General features: G+C 56.4%; 1 protein-coding gene across 4 annotated transcripts in view; it reads right to left on the bottom strand.

Moving 5' to 3' along the window:
• Positions 1 to 22: 22 nt before the first annotated feature.
• The window catches only part of KIRREL3 (kirre like nephrin family adhesion molecule 3), a 328,668-nt gene continuing 306,195 nt past the window's right edge, over positions 23 to 22,495 (bottom strand). For 3 of the 4 annotated variants that reach the window (XM_075774342.1, XM_075774344.1, XM_075774345.1), the window contains 8 exons: positions 22,084 to 22,210; positions 16,709 to 16,809; positions 16,395 to 16,593; positions 15,236 to 15,271; positions 12,048 to 12,155; positions 8,869 to 8,978; positions 1,344 to 1,430; positions 23 to 816 (listed from right to left, as the gene is read on the bottom strand). In XM_075774342.1, coding sequence (XP_075630457.1) covers positions 373 to 816; positions 1,344 to 1,430; positions 8,869 to 8,978; positions 12,048 to 12,155; positions 15,236 to 15,271; positions 16,395 to 16,593; positions 16,709 to 16,809; positions 22,084 to 22,210 — 1,212 coding nt within the window. In that variant the 3' untranslated portion in view covers positions 23 to 372. The remainder of the gene's footprint in view (positions 817 to 1,343; positions 1,431 to 8,868; positions 8,979 to 12,047; positions 12,156 to 15,235; positions 15,272 to 16,394; positions 16,594 to 16,708; positions 16,810 to 22,083; positions 22,211 to 22,495) is intronic. The other variant, XM_075774343.1, reaches the window with a different exon arrangement.

Below are 22,495 nucleotides of genomic sequence, written 5' to 3'. Positions count from 1 at the left end.
CCCCAAACCCCCCCCCCCCGAAACGGACTCTATAATTATGGACACCGAACACCAAGAAGGAAGGGGAGGGAGCGGGTGGGAGAGGGCAGCGGGAAGCGGAGGCGAGCGGCTGGGGGGGTGCGTGGTTGGGCGGGGGGCGTCCCCAGCCCCATGGAGGGGACGGGTCCCCGGGCGTCCTCGGCGGGATTGTGCTTAGCGTGTACCGGGGCGGGGGGGGACGATGCTCGGCCGGTCCCGGACCCCGCAGCCCTGCTCCGGGGGTGGGGGGCTGGATCCAGCCTCTTCCCACCGCTGCTCCCGACGGGCGCGACTGTCCTAGCACGAAGCCGCGGCGCCCGCGTGGAGGGTCCCGAGCGTCCCCCCGAGGGGGGTTCAAACGTGCGTCTGCATCCGCCTCTGCAGGGGCCGGCTGGGGTCTGAGTTTTGGGAAGAAGATTGGGAATGATGGGAGGAGGAGGCGGAAGCCTTGCTGGCCTTGTCGAACTGCACGTAGCCGTCCTGCTTGCCGCTGCTGCTGATGCTGCTGTCGCACTGGGTGTCGAGGAAGGAGCTGCTGTCGCTCATGGAGCCGCGCTGGAACTCGCGCTCGCACAGCTCGATGGAGCTGCTGCCCATGCCCAGCACGAAGCGCTGGCTGTAGTCGTAGAGGCGGCTCTGCCCGCTCAAGGTGCTGTAGATGTTGGTGAAGGACATGCCGGTGGGCACCCGTTGCTTGCTGGCGGGGCGCAGGTCCGCCGGGCAGCCCGAGAGCGAGATGGTGGGGGTGGAGTGGTGCTCCTTGAAGGTGTTCACGCTGTAGTAGCCGTTGGTGGGGTCCTGCGGAGCAGGAAAGGGCAGGTTGGCAGCGCCCACCCTCCCTGGGTGTCCCGGCATTTGGGGCACCCGCCCGGCTTGTGCACCCATAACGTGCGAGAGGGCGCCCTCAACCACCCACCCCCTCCTGCCCGCGGCATCGGAGCATCCTCCCGTACCACCCATCGTCCTGCTCCACTCAGCCTGCTCTGAGGTGGGGCAGAGGGGCGCGTGGGTGCCCCTTGCACCCCACTCTCCTGGCACACCTCTTGTTTTGATCCCCCAAAGGGTGCTGAGACCAGAAAACAGCACCGAGGGTACCAGACGCTGCGGGAGGGCGACACCAGGGGACACGGCACAAGGACAGAAAGCCTGGAGGAAGCAAGGCCGGGCGAGGGATGAGCCCGGCGATGGGCACCCAGCACCCCGGGGTGCAACTGCCTCTGCCACAGCCCCTCTTGCAGGAGTGACCTGGGGGGGGGGGGGGCTTTAAGCCACATCTGCCCATGGGGGCGGGGACGGAGGGGACACGTTCCCAGGGTCCAGCTCACCTTCAGGTTCTGAAACTCCTTCTCCTCCTCCTTGAGCACCTCGAGCTGCTTCAGCACCGAGTCCTGCTGAAACTCCCCCCGGTCCATCTAGGAGAGGACGCAGGCGGCTGTCAGCATCCCCCAGCACCGGCCGTCCCCTCCCCGCGCCCCAGGGCTGTGTGGCCCCACGCTGTGTGGGGTGAGCCCCGCGGCATAGAGGTGCCGGCAGCGGCAGCCCGGGTTAAAGGACTTGACCAGGGATGCTCCAGCAAGGCGGTGTCGGGTGGCTGCCCAAAAGCCACGCGATTCCGCGGGTTACCAGTTGTTCTTTCCCCTCTTTTTTAGGACTAAAAAGGCTGGGCTGATGTGGAAAGTGAATTATTTAAATCTCCTGTGGCAAGTGTTGGGGCTGCACCTGCCCAAAACAAACTCCCAAAATATTTTTTTGTTGGATTTCGGGTTTCCCCCCTGGCTCCACTTCTTTCTTTTCATCCTTTCCTCCTAAGCTGAGCGCAGTGGCTAACATCTCAAAATCCCAGCTAGGTTCTGGCATTACCACGATGCTGTAATTAATGTGAAAGCCTTAATTTTATTTATTTTTTTATCCTCCCCCCCCCCACCTTTTTACACCCCCCCCCCCCCCCCCCCCCCCCCCCCCGGACACTGACGCTTCGCAAAAGATCGGAGTCCTGGAGGCTTCACCCACCCGGCCTCGTGCCGGGTCAGGAGGGGACGGATGGGCTGGAGAAGCTCCTTTTGAGTTGAGTTGAGTCAACTTTTGCTTCCACTGCTCCTTCGCAGACCCCGGAGAAGGATGCTGCCGCCCCGACGTCCTGCCTTCGCCCATCTCTCTCCACCTCATTAGTTTTCCTTTGATGGCTAACCACGATTGGGGGGGGCAAGGTACACATCAATTAGACCAGGACTTTAATTACCCTTCCTTCAGTAAGGCGGAGTTGTGCAGAAGCGGAATAATTATCAACCAATTTCTCAGCTGCCTTTTTTTATCTTCTCTTGTATTGATCGTGTGCCTCCAGCCCGGTTTCTCTGCCCCGGCGCTGGGATCGCAGCCGCCCTGATCACAGCTCCAAATCAGCCCGAAATACCCCTTTTATTTCCCAACTTCGCTTCTCCTTTTTAAAATGGTAAGTGGTTGTGGGAATTCACCCTGCAGCGCTTTCTGTTCAGCTCCTGAAAGCCTTTGATATGGCTATTAAATGCAATAAATTAAAGTACCTGACTTTTTCTAGGGGAAAAAAAAAAAAAGCCTGTAACAGCCATTGATTTAGCAGGGTAAATACAAGTGTCACCAAGGATTAAATTCAGGTGAACTACAATGGTACAGGGGGGTGTTTTTTGCTCCGCCAGCCCCAGCGACACCCGGAGTTCCCTAAACCATCACTGCAAGAGGCACGGGGTGGGGATGCACCCGGCCACAAAAAAAACCTGTCTAAAGGGTTTCGTGGCTCCGGGGTCAGAAAGGAAAGGAGAAACCACTTCTTCTCGGCCTTGGCTGGTTTTCGGCGTGGGTGACCCAGGTCAAGGCCAGCTCGGGAGATGGCGAGGGGACAAGGACCCAGGGGACAGTCCTGCTGGTGGCCAAACCGCCCTAGAATTAATACATCGGGTTTGACGGGGTATTTTAAGCCGTTTTATGGCGCATCTTGCAACGATGACTGGCGCGATCCGGGCACCGAGATGCTCCCTGAGCCCCATGGGGACCCTGCGTTTCCCTGGGGCGGGCAGGGTGCCATGGATCGGCTGCACCCCGTGGATTCGGGGGGCTGCAGTGACCGCCCCACGCCGTCAGAGGGCACTGAGCCCCCGCACAAGCCAAGAGCGCGGTCCACAAAGCGCCGCCGCGTCACTTCATTTCCAATTCCCGCATTAACAGCCGGTCATTAACGCGATCTTTATTAAAGTTTGCGTGGCGGCTTAGCCCTGATGCGATCTCGCGGCGTTAATTAGCAGCGGAACACTCGTTAGCTCGCCGGCCTCTCTTGGCCATCGCTGGGTAAACACGAGCGCGCTAAGGAAAGTTAACAGAAGTTAACTCCATTGCCACTATTAATGGGGGTTACGAACGCAGAGGCAGCAGGGGAGGGGAAGGAGAGGGAAATACGTGAAAAAAGAGGGCAGGAATGTCCAAGTGCGCGGCCGCGAGCTGGCAGCGTGCTTGTGGGTGCTGGCACGGGCACGGGACGCTCCGGCATCACGCACAGACTTTTTTCCAGAGCCGTGGGTTTTTCTCCAGCTGGGCTACGCCATCAGTACGCTTCCGTCCTTCAGCCGCACCGCTGCCGTGCGGATGGCTGGTGGCAAAGCTGCCCGTTAGAGCCGCGTTCCCCCCCCCCCCCGCCAGCGCCGCCGAATCCAAGGGCACGATCCCATGAACATCGTGCTAGGACCGGATCCTGCCAGGCAGTGCTGGGCGCCGGCAGCCTTCGCCATCCCAACACCAGTGCGCGCTGCGGCCGGGCACCCCGGTGCAGTGTAAAGCCGTCCCCATTTCCCACGTCCAAACCTCGCCGGTCCCTCGAACCGCGTCCATAATCGCCGCTGCTTCTTGCCTCAGTTTCCCCTGCTGCAAAAGAGTGACCCCTTCTTGTTCCGAAGCATCACACCAGCTTTGCTGTGCTGGCTCCTACTGCCAAGGGAGCGCATCCCTGCGGAGCAAAGCGATGCCTCAAGGTCACTCAAGACAGGGAAACGGAACTTAAAAGTATGAAAACAGTGGCCAGCTCCAGCGCCGTGCCTCCTAATCCTCTGCCCGCTGGAGCGCTCCCTCATTTAACGCCGCCAAACGAAGCCGCTTTCAGCTGGGATGTCAAATCCAACAGACCGGATATTAAATTCTTTGCTTTCATTAGCGGAGATGATACGTTTTTTTAAAACACTGCTCCCTCCGGAGTCCCCGGCCGGGTCCCTGCGCATCCATCCAGACCCGGCAGGCTCGAGGGCGAGCCCCTCTCTCTGGGCGAGGTGTCTCCCCCCTCCCTTGCACGGTGTTTAATTATAATTTCCCGTTTGTCAGGTAATTGGATGCTGCTCAGCAGCACTTTGAAACTCATGTGGGTCAAACCCTACCAGGGGCGAGGGATGTTGTCGAACAGATTCCCGAGACGGCGGTTTCCTCTGCTCCCAGCAGGGACCGGCTGCCAGTGAGGAAACAAGCACACAAATAAATACATAAAAACCCAAACCCCGCTGGGATTTCCCAGCTAGCCGAGGGTTTATCACCTTCAAACGCCATCCGGCGATGTGAGCTCCCAGCCAACGCCTCCGGATGAAGCTGCATCGCCTCGTCCCACCAAAACGTTGCTTTTTGGGTGAGCGAAGGCGGTGGCAGGCAGCCTGCGGTATGTCCTGCCGTACTTCTTGCATCCTTCTTCCTTTCTCAGGAGCTTGCTGTGGCAGCCTCCAGCTTCTCTGTGCTCGTGGCACCCGTTACCCCTGATGATGTTACCCGCCTCGAGATAGCTCAGTCCTGGGCAATGTCCACACCTCGTGGTGGTCCAGCTCCACCGTGACCCCTGAGCCGTGAGCTGCAAAGGTCGCCAACATTTTCACGGGGATATATATATATTTTTTTTCTTTCCTTACGTGGTGGGTCTTCTCCCTGGCTGGAGGAAGCACGAGCTGCTGCGGGTGCTGGTGTCAGCTGCGGAGGAAGGACGTGCCCTGAGCATCCTGGACCAGGATGGATGGCATGGAGGTGCAAGCCGGCTCCGATCCAGACCTTGCGCAGGGCGAATGTCCCTGGGGAAGTGGGGATAAGCCTGTACCTGCCAGCTGGGGGGTTGCTGGGGCTTCCCAGGGCTGCAGTGGCACCGGCTGCTGGGCACGTGGAGCTTTTCTTGGGGAGAAAGGCAGAGAAAATGATGCCACGAGAGCTGGGCTGCAAGTAGACATGAGCCTGGCCTGAAATTTCACCTCTGATTTTTTGATTTTTTTTTTTTCCTTTTCTGTGAGGATCCAAGCTGAGCTCCTGAGTGGAAAATGCATCTGGGGGCTGTGAACAAACCGGGACCATCCTTTGGAGCAGAGGGATGGGTTTCAGGATAGGGACAGGAAAGAAAGGTGAGCGAGGAACAGACCATCAACTTGGCCACTGGGCGGGTTATTTTGACTGTTCCGCTCCAAATATGAACCGAAGGCGATGCCTGGGTCTGCCCAGCCACACGGGACCCCCTTTGACTTGGGATGCCAGTCACTTTTTGGGATCGTCTCTATCACGATTGCTCCTGGCAGTGGGGATGGCTCCTTTACGATCATCAGCCCCATTTCGCAGATGGGGAAACTGAGGCACGGAGTCCAATCAGCCAGGAATAAAACCCAATCACCTAGCCATGACAACAGAGGAGGTTACGCCGCGCCGGAGCTGATGATGCTCTTCAACCTCTAATCACAGACCAGGCTCAGCCGAATTGGTGCGCCGATGCAACGCGCGGGAGAGAGAGAAAGCTGCGGTTGTGATTGACTGATTTTTTTTCCCAGGATCAGACCCGTTAACGGGCTTTTTTTGCCTCCAGCCACTGGCTGCTGTTTGCTTTCTGGCCCCTGCGGGCTGGCAGCCTTTCCCCTGCCCGTAGGCAACGCCTGGCAGAACAGCTAACGGGGAGCTGGAGGGGGGGAGAGACGGTGCTGAGACAATGTGAACATATGCAAATCAGCCAGCATGACGTGTATCCTAAGGTGTTAATGAATTTATAGATGCATGAATAATTATTTGTGAAAAGCACGGAGAGCTGCGGAGGTCACAGATGGCTGGAGAATAACAAATAACAAGTGCAATAGGATTTTTGGGGGGGGAAATAAAGAATCACGGCGGCGCTCCGCAGCCAGAAACGCTCTGGCAAGGCAGAGACGCCGTGGGAAACCGAGGAGCAAAGGCCCCATCCCCGGTGCAGAGGGTGGCTCTCCGCTCCCAAAGCTTGGCAGGAGCAGGTCGGGCCGTGCTGGAGCTCAGGCGCTTGCCCAAAGGTCCGGGACGGGGAGCGAAATAGCTGATGCGAAGGAGCGAGGCGTCGAGCAGAGGGGAGCTGTTTGCGAGCGTGGCCTGCTTTTCGTTAACATCTGCATTAATGATGTCTCTGCGCGAGCACCCAGCATGTTAATGAAATTCGCAGTTGATATTAAACTGCAAGGTGTTATGAACATTGTTGAGGGCAAGGAGATCATTTCAAAGGACGTCGTCGAGGTTGAGCCCAGGCTGGAAATATCACAACAAGCTTAGGGAAGGCAAATGAAGAAGCAGCGGGGGGAAATAACGCTGCTACGGGGAGGAAGGAGAGCAGGAAAGTCTTGGGGTGAGAGTAGGGAGCAAGTGAGGTGCCGTGCATTGCCCTCTGCTCCTGCTGGGGAGGTCTCATCACCGCTCGTGAGCAAGGGTGATTTTTTTTTTGATCCATCATTTTATTGCCAAACTCAGGGACTCTTCTTAGGAATGTGTTCAGCATCCGAATCCTGGGAGGAGGATGGCTGGAGAAGGATGCTCACACTGGCCGTTGGAAACAGCGAGGAGGGGGATGAGGGAGAGCGGGGGCCCTCGGGGGCTCCGAGAGGAGAAACTGGGAGAGAAAATTGGGAAGTATTTGCTGGGAACACTCATGCCAAGGGCAGAAGAAAATGGTGAGGCTCTGGTCCATGCAGGGGAAGGGGCTTTGAGGTCTTCTCCCTGCCAGGTAGGATGTCCCAACCGGTGCCAAATCCGCCCAGCGTCAGGGTCAGAGGCTGTGGACCATCTCGTCCAGCCTCTTGGACAGCTTTGATCCAACAGCGTTATTTCCAGCTGATGGATCTTCTGGAAAAGCGCCTGGCTTTGGCCAAGAGAAGGGGACAATCACCTTCTCCTGCTCCAGCAGCCAGGCCGTCATGTCGTAGCCAAAACTGCTCGACTTTGCCCACCCTGTTGGCACTTAAATAGCCCCTTTATACCGTGCTGTAACCAAACCACCTCTCAGCGGTCTTGCTGATAAGCTAAAACACACGAGCTCTGTAAACCTCTCCCTGTAAAGCATTTTTGTCCCAGCTATCAAATAAGTGGTGTCAGTTTTTTCCGCACCATTTCCATCCTGCCAGCATCCTCACTGAAACGTGCACAGTGCGGCTCTGTGCTGCTCCGGTACCGGGTGATGTTAAATCACCGTCTGGCTCTGGCAAATAATCTAGACGAGCCCCCTGCAAGCTCAGATCCTCTGCGTGGCCTCTCACGACCGTTCTCTTCCTCGTTTACTCGCCAGTGGTAAGTGTTGCTCGTACGTCTCCTCCGCCGCGGCTTCGTGTGTGCTTCCAGCTTGTTGGTTGAGTCGTGAGCAGCGTTTGGGCTGGTCTCAGCCGCTCCCTTGGAAGCCGGGTCTGGGCTTGGCACTGTCGATCACTGCCTCCACAGACGGTGGCACAGGGGCCTATGGAGAGGAAGCTCCTCCTTCCCCCTCTTCTCAGCAGATCGCTCCAAACCCAAGTCCCAGCCTCCTCTGTCCTCCCACCGAGTGAAGCCTTGCAGATCCCGCCGTGGATTTGCAGACTCCTTGGCGCAAAGCCCTGCCGGGAACGAAGCATCTTGCACAGAAACCTCAGCGCTGCTGGGATAACACGCCAGATCTCCATCTCCTCCTCATTTGGAGGCTCCCTTGCCATCCGTGTGCCCCATCAGACATCGACTCTGCCTGCCCCGTGATCCTCAGCCCTGCCTTTCCACCGGCAGTTCATCGAAGAGCATTTGCAGGCAGCGCGTACCGATGCTTACAAGCGCTGCCCAAAAAAACCCGAACGGTTGGAGCACCCGGCAGCCTCCAGCCTCTTCAATCCCTTCTCCCTTTCCTGTCTGCTCTTTTCCCTCACCTTTTACGGCTGTGCGGCTTTCTGTGCCTCGCCTTTCCTCGCCGTTTGTTCCGCTTGTATTTGTCACCTACGACATGACACCAGCAAGCAAAAGCAAAGGCAAACTGGGGCTGAGACACGGAGAACAGCTGCGATGACGCGCTGGTCTGTGGGCTGAAGCTGAATTTCCTGGGATGTCCATCATCATCCTCATGCCCTGCTTGTGTTGTTTGGTCCCCTCGGGCAAAGGCAGCGGCCTCAGGAAGGTGACACCTCCCAGGTTATTACAGAGCCAGGTCCAAGCTGGCCCCACCACCCCCCCCGGCACAGCAATCTGCACCCAACTGTGTGCACATACAACGCTCTGAACTGTGTCCAGGAGAGCGCAGTTCTTGCTGGCTAATTAGCTCATTATTATATTGTGCTCACCTATCGCGTGGCTACTTGCAGTTTGCAGCTCTTTCCCCGCACGAGGTGGCAAATTTGCCTTGCAATTAGCCCCGCGGGCAGCTGGGCTCCTGCAATAAACCTCTCCCAGCTCTCCCTCCTCATTAGCAAAGTTTCACTCGAGGAGCTTTTATGGCAGGAGAATGCATATGTCAAGAGCAAGATTTTTTTGGAAGAGCATCTTTGCCTTGAGTGGGGATTACGGCGCTGAACTGCATGTGCCCGGGCTCATTACCATCAAACACTTAATTGCTTATGGGGAGAAGAAAATCCTTACCATCAGCTGCTTGATGGTTGGGTGGTCCTCCGTCTCCCTGCCCGAGGCCGGCTCCTTGTGGACAATCTCCACGCGGATGTCGTTCTTGGCAGAAACCACGCCTTTCAGATCTGGGCAAAGAGCGAGACGGAGAAGGGGTTAGTTGGGTATCGCGGAGCACCCTCAGGGACCCGACTGATTGCCGAGGACGTCTGGCAACACCGGGGAAAATTCTTGGGGGAGCAACGTTTTCCGTTGCCATAAGGTACGGGCACGTGAAACCTTTGCCTCGGGGAAGCTCAGATTTCTATTTTAATTCCTTCGGGAGCTTGGCTGGTCTCTGCCGTACCCACAGTGCTGTTAACAGGGGCTGGGCTGCACCAGGACTGCTCAAAGAGACGGTGGGTTGTTTGTCCAGACCGCTGATCTGCAGTGTCTGCTTGTGAAATCCCGCTCCCGAGGGACGTGACAGCTCTTTGCTGGTGCGGGGAAGCCCCTGAGAAAAGCCATCTCCAGGTTTGGGGGGCAGCTGCACATGGAAAAGCCCAAGCAACGAACAAAGATGCAGCCAGGGCTTTGGGAAGGACAAAAATCATCCCTGGCCGCTGCTCCAAGCAGCCTGTTTTCATGCAGGGCAGAGAGAAACGTTTCTGGAGAGACTCTCTGCCTTCCCTGAAGGTGTCAGGCGTGCTTTGAAGAAGTCATTTTAGCAAAATTAAACCAAAGACAGCAAGCAGCGGGAGCAGAAACGGCCAGGCGACTCCGAGATGAAAAGCAGGGGCGGATGCAAATCTGAACAGCGAGATCTAAACAGCTCCCGGCTTTGAAGCTGGGCTCCAGCCTCCGAGCTGGCTCTCGCCTCCTAGGACGGCCGCGCCAACCCCTCCTGGACCCAAAAAACTTCCGCGAACCCCTGGGCTCGTCAGATCTACCTCCAGCTGAAGGAACCGGCAGCGCCTTGCCGAGCCAGGACTGCACCCACTCAGTCCTGGACCACGCAGGAGGAGCCGGCGGTTGTGGCTGTAAAACCAAACTGAACCGCGCAACCAGCGCTGGCTCGAAGCTCCATCCCTGAATTAATCCATCCCGGCGTCCCGGGCCCTCGATATCTGCAGCCTGGCTGCCACCCACAGACGTCTCCAAGTCTCAGGGTGCAAGGCAAAGGGTTTTGCTGGGAAGTTACTACTGCTCTTTCTTTTGTTTTTTTCTTGCTGGGACCATGTTCCCGATGCCGGAGCCTCTGTCTTTAATCACAAGGAGAAGTTAATTCCTGTCTTGCACATCCTCTCCTAGGAGTGTTCCCCCTTAAATAACTCTGGGCCGTTAAGTCACCAAAGATACAACAACAGATGTGCAGTAAAGTCTTTTTTTTTTCTCTTTTCCAGAGCCTCCAGGCTCGATGTGTCTGCAACCGGTGCATTTTTTTTTTTGCTGCGTGTTGCCAAAGCAAGGCCAGGAATTGCCTCCCCCGGTGCTGTAGTTGCGGTCGGCGGCTGGTTGCAGCCATCAGGAGATGCCTTCTCCAGAGTTACTGCGGGTCACCTTGTCCCCTCTGCCGGGAGCCGTGCGGAGCCGTCCCCGCAGCCTGCCGGCAGGTTTTGTTTGCAGGTTGTTGTTTTAAATGATGCAACGATGCTCTGGTATTTGTCTTGGGAGAGGAACCTGCAGTCATCCTGGTAGGAAACGAGTCCCTCTCCTGACATCCAAGTGTTCTGCTGGCTCCATCACTCCTGAGCTGATCTCTGTAATACCTCTGATGTCATACCACTAACCATGATGAAAGTCCTTTCCTCACCTTCTCAGCCTGCTGTTTCTACCTCCCTAATGCTCGCTTGCTGCTGGTTTAGCTGCTGATGCTCCCAATTTCCCCCCAAAACCAAGGAGGGACCCTGTTTTGGCAGCTCTTGGCACCACGTCTTTGATCTGTTGTCACGGCATTAGTGTTGAATCGTACGTCCCGTAAAGAACCCCGCACCATCTGGTTACGTCACCTGAGAGGAAAATAACGAAGCACACGCTCTCCCCTGCTCCGAACGACGCGGCGTGGGGAAAGCGTGGCTGACTGCGACCGAGCACTGGCCTGCTAACACGGCTTGGCTTTCTCCAGGAGCTCGAATCGCCGCTGAATGATCTCCACAACATCCAACTGGCTTGGTCTTGGGGCCTGTCCGTCAGGAATCCTCCCCCCGCAAGCAAGATTAATGACTGCCCCTCATTTAATTTGTTAATACTTACTAATGGAGGCTGCAAGAGTTCAAAAAACCAGGGGATAAACCAGGGAGAGGCATCACTATCGCTCGTAAAATTAAACACATTTCTGCCGCGGGAGGCCGTGCATTCATACCCAAATCCAGGAGGAACCTGGTGTCTTTGATTGCTTTGCAAATGATCAAGAGAGGGAAAAATAAAAAGAAAAGCGAAGAACTGGGTTTTCTGGCACACACACACAGAGAACTTGGCATCCCGGCATCCATACCACGCGTCTCCCGAGCTGGGAGCACCATCGAGTGTCTCCTCTTCTCCCCGGTGGCCTGAGATGCTCCAGACAATCACGCTCTTCTCCCTCCTGGTTTGATGCCTTTTCATTTAGCCAACAATCCTCCTTTAATTTCCCAGTGTCTTTTTAATGAGGCAACACGATGCCACGCTGTTTACCCCTCCTTCTCTTCTACCTGCGTCTCTAACGGCACTTTAACTTGTATTCCCACTGCAGCCAGGCTTCAAAACCCACGTGTCTCATGTAAAACCCCTCGACTGGCTGTAATTTCCCACTAGGAAACACGCATTTCGTGTCGAGAAAAACAGAATTAAACCAGAAGCAGAACAGAGAGCGCAAATGGAGGAGGGTTTTTGGCATGGTGAGGATGCTTCTCCCTCTTGGACACCAGATTTCTCCAAGGGAGGGATTAGGAGCAGTCCTTTTGCCCCCAGGACACCCCTCCCGAGCTGCCTGTGCTGCTAACGGGGCTTAGCGTTTACCCTGGCATATTTTTCCACGTGCTCCGAACCTCTTTCCTTTTCCCGCAGGGCTACCGTTAGCAGCTGAACATTTGGTAGACCAACACAAGGAGCAGATCATGCCAGGACACAGTAAATTCGGCCTCTAATTTCTTTGTGACCCACTCTATTCGCCCCCCCCCGCCAAGGTTTTAGCCCCAGCCCTGCCCGAAGGGATGCAGGGGGCTGGGGGAGACACTTACTCCTCTGGGAACGGGCGCAGCAGAAGGCGACGATGGTGGCCATCAACACCAGGAACGCCACGCCAGCCCCCACGGCCACTCCGATGATCACCGCCATCGGCACTGACTCTGCAAGAGGAAGGAGAGGGAGCATGAAGCCGGGATGAAGGCTGGAGACGTGGCTTTTCCCCAAGGGACCCACCCCCGGCTACTGGCAAGCGGCTCGGTGATAAGCCTGGGGAGGGTTTTGGGGCCAAATGGACCTCCTTCCCTGCTCCCTCATCCCTGCGTGGGTGACGCCGGCACGGGCTGCCCGTGGGACGCTGGTGTGCGCTGCGGCTTGTGCAAGCCCTGATCTCTCTGTGCCTCAGTTTCCCCCGGGAGGAAGCCAGAAGAGCAGGTTAACAACTGCTCTCGATAGCGCCCTGCGGGTTAATGAGTGAGCATCTCTAAAGGATGGAAAGTGCGAAAGAAGACGGCGTGTTAATATTATTAAGAAAGAGAAATGACATCGGAGCAGGCTGGGAGAGAGGTTAGAGCCGGGATGGAGGGATGGAGTCGGGCACGGAGCCTGCCTCCCAGGGGCACAGCTCGGCTGTCTCAGCAGGCGCTGGTAAGTATATGTGGATGAATTAACCCAGGAGCCATCATTCACAGCCCCTGCCTGCTTCATATCCCAATCTCCTGCCTTCCCCCTTGCCTCATCGACTCTGTCATCCTTCCCCGAACCCCCGAGGGTGCTCCGAGGACTGGGACAGGAGGGATGGCCCGTGCGGGGGTTGAGCAGGGGTGGTGGGCGAGGGCTGCGCGGTGGGGACGTGCGGGCAGGGGGCTGTGGGAGGCAGCCCGGGGGAGCGGAGCTTGCTGCAGAGCAGGGGTTACGTGCTCGCGTCCTTCTGCCTACAAGAACTTTGTAGTTGGGTTCCCGGCGGGGATTGCAGAGCACGGCTCAGCCGGCAAAGCTGATTTATTTGCGCAGATCCAGGCAGCGGCTTGCGAGGTGCGGGGAGGGTGGAATCTGGAATCGCATTTACGGTGAGAGGGTCAGATTCGCAGCCCAAGAGCCTTGTTATCTCCCTGCTGGGTTCCTCCGGTCCCTCAAAGCACAGCTCCTGCTTCAGGGCGAGCCTTGGCTTGGTGCCTGCTCTCTGGGGTGTTGCCGGGCAGCGACGGGCAGCACCCCCACTCGCAGGACCCCGAAGCCGTGGGTACCGCAAATTGCCTTCCTTGGCTGGGACGGTAAACTGCATCCTGAAGACCCTCTCCCCAAAACCAGCAGGTATCTATAGGTCCCCACTCCTGTTCTTTCTAAGCAGCCCACAGGCTCTCGTGAACCCACAGCGGGCCAAAAGAGGGGTAACCCTTTCCGGGCTACGCCAGGTGAGTGTGTCCTCACGGCTTTCCTGCACATCTCCAACGCATGTTTTCTCCTTGGGGCCCCTGCCTTGGAAATGGATGGGATGAATTTAGGGAAAAATGGATGTGGAGAGGCGGTCCTCTTTCCTCCTCGCCTGTGTAAGTGGGGAACAGGAACGCTGCTGGACCACCAGTAACCCAGCTGGGAAGGAAAGCCCGGCAGCCTGATGGCTGCCACTCGACCTGGTGATAAGGAAACCATTTCTCAGGCTCCACTGGTGTGGGACTGGTGGTGACCACGAATTTCATCCTGGACCTGAGATCACAGATCCTGCCTGTGCCTTTTAGCCTTCCTAAGGCGCACACCTCCTTACTGGTGGGACTGGGAGGAGTCTTAATTCCACCAGCAGCTTTCCTGTGTAGCCAGCAAAGGGTTTCTTCAGTGTTAGCTAATCCTGGCTGGGGCAGGGGAGTTATAAAACTCGTGTTACCTTTTAGCAGCGGCCATGGGGCCTCATGGGTCCTGAGCCCTACTTTGGGAACTGCAGGGGGATAAAAATAATGGTGCTGGTTGAGTTTAGCTCTTCTGCTCACACTTGATCTAAAAAGAGCCTTTAATCTTCCCCTCTTAGCTTGTCGTTGCAAGTGATTCGGTTGGTGGTTTATGCTGATGCTTTTCCGGCTCGCTCATGAATTTTTGAGCTGGGCCACTGGTGATAGGACTCACGGAGCACCGAGCAGACCACCAAACCTGCCGAGAGCGCTCGCCCCCACGGTACAGGAATTCCCCTGGGGCCCCCAAGGAAAAGGCAAGTGCCCTTGAGTGCTCTGCAGCCTCAAGCTGCACCGAGGAGCTCATCCTAAAACCGGCATCTTTGCACACCAGATGAACCACAGCAAGAAGAAACTGGGATTTTTTTTTTTTCTCCAGGTAGTCTGAGGCCACCTGCTAGGCAGGGCTCCTAACTCATTGTGGGATTTTTTTGGCTGTCCCAAGGGAATATGGAGCGCAAGGGTGAGGAGATGGGAGCCTGGGGTCCCTGGGAGTGCTTGCTGGCTCTCAGCTTTGGGGCAGTGGGATCTGCGATGCAGAGCTGAGTGAGAAGCAGGCAGTGATGGTGAATGATGCTGCTTGAAGGTGATGGAGAATCATGCAGGAAACGGGGTGGGGAATGTGGCCGGGGCTCTCCTGGGCTGCAATAAAAGGTGAAAGCAAAGGGACAGTCACAGGGACCAGTGGCTGGGATGGTAAACCGCGTCCCGAAGACGAGGGAGAGCTGAGGAGGAGCAGTTTTCTGGCTACACGCTCCCCCATGAGCCCCGCTCTGGTGCAGAGGACGAGGAAGGCACAAGGGCAGCACATCCCGCAGCATCTGCCCCAACATCCATTCAGCCCTGCTCTGGCTGCGATGGATGCTGCCCATAGCGCTCTCCCAAGATGCTGAGACAAGCCGATGTCTGCAAATGACCCTGGAAACTTGTATTTCTTCCTCCTTTTGGTCCCGTAATAGCACTTAAGCGGTCCCTTTCGCAGCACTTTAAAACACGGCTGCGTAATATTATCCCCTCCCAGCGGCTGGGGAGCGGGGGCACAGAAAGGCAGTGTTGGTTGGCAGAACGGGTCGGTGGCAGAGCGGGTCGGTGGCAGAGCGGAGACTGGACCACTCCAGCTTCCCAATCACTGCACTGCAGCTTTCCTACACCCCTTCCTGCCCTGTCCTGCCCTGCCCGGCCCTGCCCGGCCCTGCCTGCCCTGCCAGAAAGCTGCCGGGCCAGGAGGAGGACGCGGGGTCCTCGGGTGTGATAATGGCTGGGGACAATTCACATTCACCGTCAGCTCATGATTTCCATACCTGCTTGAATACCAGCTCCTGATTTCATTTCCGTACCTGTTTGAAAATAAAGCAAGTGTCCACAGCCTTGCACAGCCCAAGCGCACACGTCAGTCTTCCTGAGCGCTCAGCCCTCTGCTCCGCTTTCTGCTCCGAGCGCAGGGATGTCCCCATGAAGGGGATGTCCTCTGCCGCCCTACAGCATCCTCAGCCACCCTACGGTGTCCCCCTGCCCAGGGCAGGGATGTCCCCTCGCATCGCCCAGCAGGGATGCTCAGACCTCGGATGCGGAGCCGGCTGTGGATGCGGATGCTGTGTTGCCGGCCCCGACCTGGCCAGGCTGCCCGGCCACCCTCCGCCGGGACCTAGGCTTGCCGCTGAGCGCTCCCGCTGACTGGCAGAAGACCTGGAAAAACCACTGGCTCTGTTTGCATTGGAAGAAGCCCAAGGCTAATTTTAAGGGGTTCATTTAGCTCTGATTTAATCTGGACGGCAGCCTTGCCTATAAATCACGGCTTAATGAGAACAATCCACCTGTCTGCCCTGGCATTTAATAAAATAGAAGAGAACTGGAGTCCCTCCAGGAGCCAAGCGTTCCTCACAAAAGCCATCTCCCTCCCTTGCTCTGGAGAGCCCCAAGAGTGGAAATCCCCTGGCCATCCCCTGAGAGTTGCTCGAGGTGCCTTCGAGGCTGGATGGCTAAGCCCAGCCCTGCAAGACACGTGCCGGCGTTGTGGCCGGTGGCCGGGGTGGAGGGTTGCCACCAGCCCAAACCCTTCCTCCCGCTCGCTCCCATCACCGGGACTGTTTCTGTCAGGCTCTAAGCCTGTGGCAGTGGCATCACCTTGTGCTGTGGGGCAGGGAGCGAGGGGTGCAGGATGGGCCCGGGCCCCCCAGCTTCAGCAGGACAGGCAAAGTGGGGCAATACTGTATCAAGCAGAGACTTTGCAGGCGTGTCCCACCTCCTGACCCTCTGCCAAGACCAGGTACCCTCAACGATGCGATCCTACAGCTAGCACGGCTGGAGCATTTTCACCACCCTTCCCAGTTTCCTCTTTGCCATCCCAAGAGCTTTTCTGAGTATCTCCTGCCTCTCACAGCATCTCCCCACTCTTACAGCCTGGCCAGGCGCTAATTCCCGCTGCCCAACAGCTCCCACCGGCTCCTCGGCGATGCCCACCTTGCTCTTTGAGCCGGATGATCTCCGTGTCAGAGCCGAAGCTGTTCCAAGCAGTGCAGTTGTAAATGGTTTGGAAATCGGCCCGGACGATGTTGCTGATGGTCAGCGTGGAGATAACACCCTCGTCCGTGCTGACCGTCTCCACCGTGTAGCGCCCGGAGGTCCCAGATTCCAGGACGTTCTCCTTCCAGGACCAAGCCTGCCAAGCAAAAGAGGGGTCAGCTTGGGGCAGGTTTGCCCACTGTAGGGCACCCTAAGGTGTGCAAGACACCCAGCGTGCCCCGCGAGGTGCTGCCCCGTGGGATGCTACTCACAATTCGGTCTGGTGGCGGGGTGCTGCGGATGAAGCACTTGATCTGCCCCTTCTGGCCATGCAGGGCGTGCTGCGTCTGGGTGCTGGAGATGATGGGTGGCCCTGCAAGAGAGAGGAGAGGGCTGCTGGCATCTCACATGGGTGGCTGCAAGGCAAGGCACTGGTGGCAGTGCAGCAGGGTGTTAGCAGGGTCACGGAGGGACGTCAGAGTCCCCTCGCCTCCCGTGATGCAGGACACAGAGCGGGGGCTTTGCTGTAAGGCTCTGCTGGTGTTCTGCAAAGCCCTCACAAAGCACCAGGGTCTCCCCATCTGCTCCCACATCCCTGGCGTTGGACGGTGATTAAATCACCCCACGGAAAGCTCCTTGGTGAACCCGGCCTCTGAGCAGGGCTGTTTGCTCCAGAAGCAAAGCAAGAGCCCAGCCCGCCTGGCGTTCCTCTTCTGCGCTCGCTGGGGTTTGTTAAGCAAGCGTTACACTAATTGCTCCCCAGGGGCTTAAGGAAGCGGTAGGAGGGCAGAAGGGGACACTGACGGGCAGCTGCTACCTGCAAGCTTCCACCAGCGACCTGCAACCAGCCTGCCCGATGCAGTGGAGAAATTTCTGCTGGAAAAAAGCTTGGGAGCCCATCAGCTGGGCTTTCTTGCACCATTTGGAAGCCAAAGGAGCCCGGCGTGGCTAGCAAAGGCTCTCCCTGAGCGATACGAGGCCGAATGCACCGGCTGAGCTGGCTTGGGAAGGGAAATGTCCCTGGCTGCCTTGGTGGACATCCTGAAGGCAGGGTTGGGAAAAAAGGGGTCGGGGAGGAGAGCATGGTGGGATCAGAGTGTCTCCCACTCTTTCAACAGCCCTGCCAGGGGGCAACCTCCCCCTGAAGAGGGGATCACCCCAAGGGAGCAGCATGAGACCTGGGATCCTAATTGCTGTTGATTTGCCTCCTTAATTAAAGCAGGTTTGCATTTCTGCGAGTGGCTTGCTGCGGGCAGAGCAGAAACCAGCAACAAGCCAGGCTGCAGGCAGGCAGCACAGGGCAGGCAGAGGCTGGCAGATCTCCCCCTGCCCCAGCTCGGCAATTTCGGATGTTCGCTCCCGTTTTTGAGTCTTTCTTTGTCAGGAAATACAGCCTTGTCGTCACGCCCACCCATGCACACGTATGCAGAGCAACGTGCAAAGCCGCTGCAAACACTGCGGGGCTGTGCCAAGTGGAAAAGCTCCAACAGGATTTGCTGCAAGAGGACAACGTGCTGGTGGGGACAACCTCAGTTGGATCTTTGAGCCCAGGTCTGTGGGATGGTCGGAGTGGGAGAGCTTGCTGTGCTCATCCTCTCTCCCATCGCTCCATCCTTTGTGGATTTAAGGATTTTTTCCTGGTTTTTTTCTTTCCCCTCCCACAGCTGAAGTGTTCCTCTTAGAAAAGTCTCAGGGATTTGGGGTAAAGTGGGGAGAAACAGATTCGCCTGGGTGTTTCTGACTGATTCTCATCCAAATTGCCCGTTAATGAATTTGCAGAATGCACAGAAATGTACCAAAATGCGAAATTCTTCACTCTGGTGCTTCCATACCTACAGTTACCTATTGAAATTATCCCAGCAACACTTTTCTGCACCAAACTTTCACACTCCCCAAATAGTTCCCACCGAGGTACAGCCCTATCCTTCCTTCCCTCTGATGTTCCAAGGCGAGATGGATGGAGAACCAGCTCAATGAAGTGCATTTCACTGACCAGCGACCAGACACGCGGTTCTAGCAGCTCAGGAAATTACTGCTGAAAGCAAGCCGCCGTCAAAATTGGTAATAGCAGGAGCTGTGCGCGAAGGAGAAGGTCAGGACTTGTTTTGATGTCATGGTTATAGCTGTATGTTAGTGGAAACTTTTGTGCCCCTTTTTATCAGAGGGAAAAAAAAAAAAAAAAAAAGACATTTTGTGGCAGTTTTCTGCTTAAATGCTCTTCTCCAAGATGTTCTCCCAAGATGGCAAGGTCAGCTAGGCTTGGCCTTCGCTCCCCATGTCTGGTGCAAGAGCAGAACCGAGTGCAGACGGCCCTAAATGTGTGCTGGGTCTTTCTCCTCCTGGACGGGACACACAATGGGGACCCGTTTGGTCCCGTCATCCTCCAAGGGTGGCACATGCAGGATGAGCTTCTTGGCTAGCTAAACACGTGCGAGGTGATGCTCCTGCTCGCCTGCCCGGATCACCGATGAACCCAAAGCCAACAGAGGCAAGAGCAGCGATGGGCTCTGTAGGCCAGGCCTAAATAAAAAAAAACCATCTTCTTTCTATTTCAACAGTTGTACGTTACTTATAAATTCTGGAAGCGCTCCAAGACTGGGTGACGCTAGAGAAAAATGGCTTAATAATCATTAAAAGGATCATTTTCCCCAAGGAGAGTGGATTTTAAATGGCACAAATGCCAACGGCTTTGGGTTTTATTATTGCTTTAGGAGTTCAGAGTCGAAGGCTTATCATCATGATAATAGCCTATGACTAAAGACCATTTGTGAGACGAACATGCCCAGAAATAATAGCACGAAGTTGCAGCCTCTTCACATTCGGGGCCGGCGTTTGATTCTCCACCATGCTCTGGCTCCTTATGAAAGCTGCCAATCTCCGGCTTGGCATTCAGCACGAAGTGTGAGACAGCCCACAGGCAGGAAAAAGGCTTTAAACAATGTTGCTATGGATATAAATGATGGAGCTATTGGTTGCGGTTATTTTTAGCATGCCGGTGCCAATTTATTTGCGCGGTCCTGGTGGCTCGCACAAAAGAGAAGGCAGCTTGCTGACTTGGGAGCCTTGGAGGAGTGAAAGGATGGCCTCGACTTCTCCAGCCTGCTTGAGTCCGTCTGAACCTTTCCTCCCAAGCCCTCACAGCGTTGGAAACGGTTCGGCAGCAGAGTCTGGTTTAACTCCTTGCTTCCTGCAGAAACCCTGGGCTGGCTCGTGCCGCCCGGTATTGCAAGGGACCGTCCCAAGGTGACAAGCAGTGGGGAAGACGTGCTCGGTGAAGCCCTCAAAGGGGACACCGTGACGTTCTCCTGATCAAGCAGTGCAGCAGGTCAGCCTCTCCTGTTGCTCCCAGCTCTCCGGTGGGCTTGGCTTGCCTGTTGGAATGAATCCCAGGCAAATTAAATCCTGAATTAGCCTCCCGGGGTTGTCCAGCCCTACTAACACACCTCTTCTTGCAGAGCGAGGCGGGCAGGGGTGGTGGTCCCTGCTTGGCAGCCCCTGCCAAGCCCGGACGATGCGTCGACAGACCGTTCTGCAGGCATTCCTGCAGTGAAGGTGATCTTGGGGTGCTTCTCCTTCCGAGGTGGGAGCTTCAACCAGGCTTGTGTGCAGTCGGGAGCATCGAGAGGCTTTGGCTTGTGCGGGGGCTGTAAATCTGACTGCTGCTGATTTATCATGGCACCAACAGTTCCTCGCTTCCTTCTTGCCTCTGCTGCTCCGGCCCTGCCAAATGCTGCTCGTTTGCATAATCCTCCTTCCCATTAACGAGACTCTGAATCATATCTGCTTCCTTTCAGGCTGGCAGCCTCGCGCTCCTGCTCGGTGATGGGCTGCCAGCCCCTCGCTGCAACTGTAGACCTGGCCGGCGAAGCTGCCGGTGGGGAGGGCAGCGAGACCCGATGGCAACGAGGATGTTCTCCCACTCCAGCGTCATGCTGCCACAATTTCTGGCTGTTTTGAGAGCGGACAGGCTGCTACAGGCAGGATTGCAGGCTCCGGCTGGGGCGGGTGAAGATCCCTCATGGGATGGATCAGTCTCTTCGAAGCCCGCATGCTCCGATCAGAGCCTACGCTAGCCCAGAACAGACACTTCTAAACCCCTAATTTTACTGTGATGAATCCCAGCCCACGGAGAAAGACACCTGATAATACCAAGACAATTGTATCACCCTCTGGATTTAAAATCACTTGAAAATATGAAGCGTTCAACTCCCCTCTCAAATTACAGTGGAAAGACTTTCAGCAGAATTCATTAGCTGGATTAGACACACCGTGCCGTGCTCGCGGAGCTGGAGGGCTGCTCTGGCTACAGGACGGGCTGCCAAGCCCCGGCGCTTGGTGGATGGCGGACGTGGGGCTCGCCCACCTTGGTTCTCCTAGCTTGGAGGGCCAGCAGACCACCTCGACCCGGAGGTGTGGGATTCTCCCTTGGTGTAGGGTCCAACGCCCATGACGGCACGTCCCAACGTTGTCACCCTGGGGTTCCACCAAACCCCGGCAGCGGATCCCAGCTCCTGGGAGATGCTCAAAGCTGAGTGGCGAACCTCATGGCACGGATTTCATTCGCTCCCCCTCTCAGCTCTCGAGAGAGACTTCTCCATGCCGCACGCTGCAAACGGCCCCGAGCCTGCCGAGCGCTTTGCTCCGCGTTCAAGGCGGCCGCGTGCCTGGTAGGTGTCAGGAAAGGAGCAGGTTCTTTGTTTGTGCTAATTTGTTGCTTTGTTTTCTGCGAGCTAGTTTAATTGTAATTAAAACCCAGCAGCCGCCGGGGAAGGAGCATGCAGGCGCCGAGGAGCTGAGTCGAAGTCAAGGGAGTGGTTGGTTTTCAGTCTCCTGCTGCGTTGCCCTTGGCTTCCCTTTCCAGCATTATCTGCATTTAAAATTAACGCTTGCCGCCGCCTGTGCTGCTTCCCTGCTTATTTTCTTCTCCTTGTGACAGTGAGCGGGGACCGAAGCCTGCCAGTTTGTCATACAGGTGAGAGACAATGCAAAATTCATACTCTATTTATACCATTTGCAGCCTGCCTCGCTCTTTCCCTTCCATATTTAGGCTGAAATTCATTATCGGCTGCTGCAGGGTCCTGGCCAGGTCATCGTTAAACTGCAGGGCTCTGGAGTGCTTCCCAGCTCCCGGGTGAGGGTCCGGGCCACATCCTGACACCGCGCTGGGTGTGGAGGAGCTCTATAGCACTGCTGCCTCTCACGGGTATCCTCACGTGGGCACTGAGAGAGTTATTAGGCTGCTGGTCTCGGATCCAGGCTCAATTCCCAGCTCTCTGGCTGTACAACAGAGACAACAGTGCTCTCCGACCTTGCAAGGGTTTTGCAAGATAAATCTATTAAAGATTTAAAGACGCCGACTCCCAACTACTCAGTAAACCCCTGTTGATAATAAGGAACCGAGCGGGTCTTAGATAATGTTGTTGGTTTTTTTCTTTTCTTTTAACCCATGCATCTCCAGGCAAATGAATGCAAAATCCAATTTACTCGTCTTGCCTGCAGGGCAGGGTCCTCCCTGCTCCAGCCATGGGTGGGATTTGCTCTGAAAGCAAATATCCGAGGGGATAACTCGGCAAGGTGAGCTGTCAGAGCGACAGGAACGAAGCAGTGGGACAGCAGGACGGAACAGCAATAGGAAAGCAAGAGGTACCGTTGACGGTGAGCGTCACCTCCCGTTCCCCCGCGCCAACCCGCGGGACCACGGCTCGGCACACGTATTTCCCAGCGTCTTCCTGGCGGACAGACTTCAGGGTCAGCTTGTTTTCGTTGCTCAAAACCTGGAAGAGAGGAGAGGGTTGCTTTCAGGGGGGGAGCGATGCGAAGTAGAACAAGAGAGGTGCATTACAAGCTCCAGGGCAGCCCAGAGAAAATGAAGCGGATGAGCCCAAGGTCTTACGTGGCATGGAAATGTCATCACTTATTGCTGCTGACCGGGGGGGCTGCCAGGACTGACTTGGGGATTTCTCTGCTCCACTCTGGTGAGACCCCCCTGCAGTGCTGCGTCCAGCTCGGGGGTCCCCAGCACAAGAAGGACATGGAGCTGTTGGAGCGAGGCCAGAGGA

This window comes from Balearica regulorum, chromosome 23, assembly GCF_011004875.1.
Source record: "Balearica regulorum gibbericeps isolate bBalReg1 chromosome 23, bBalReg1.pri, whole genome shotgun sequence".
Taxonomy (NCBI): Eukaryota; Metazoa; Chordata; class Aves; order Gruiformes; family Gruidae; genus Balearica; species Balearica regulorum.
Note: the sequence above shows the minus strand (reverse complement) of the source record. Positions and strands in the feature narration are given on the sequence as shown.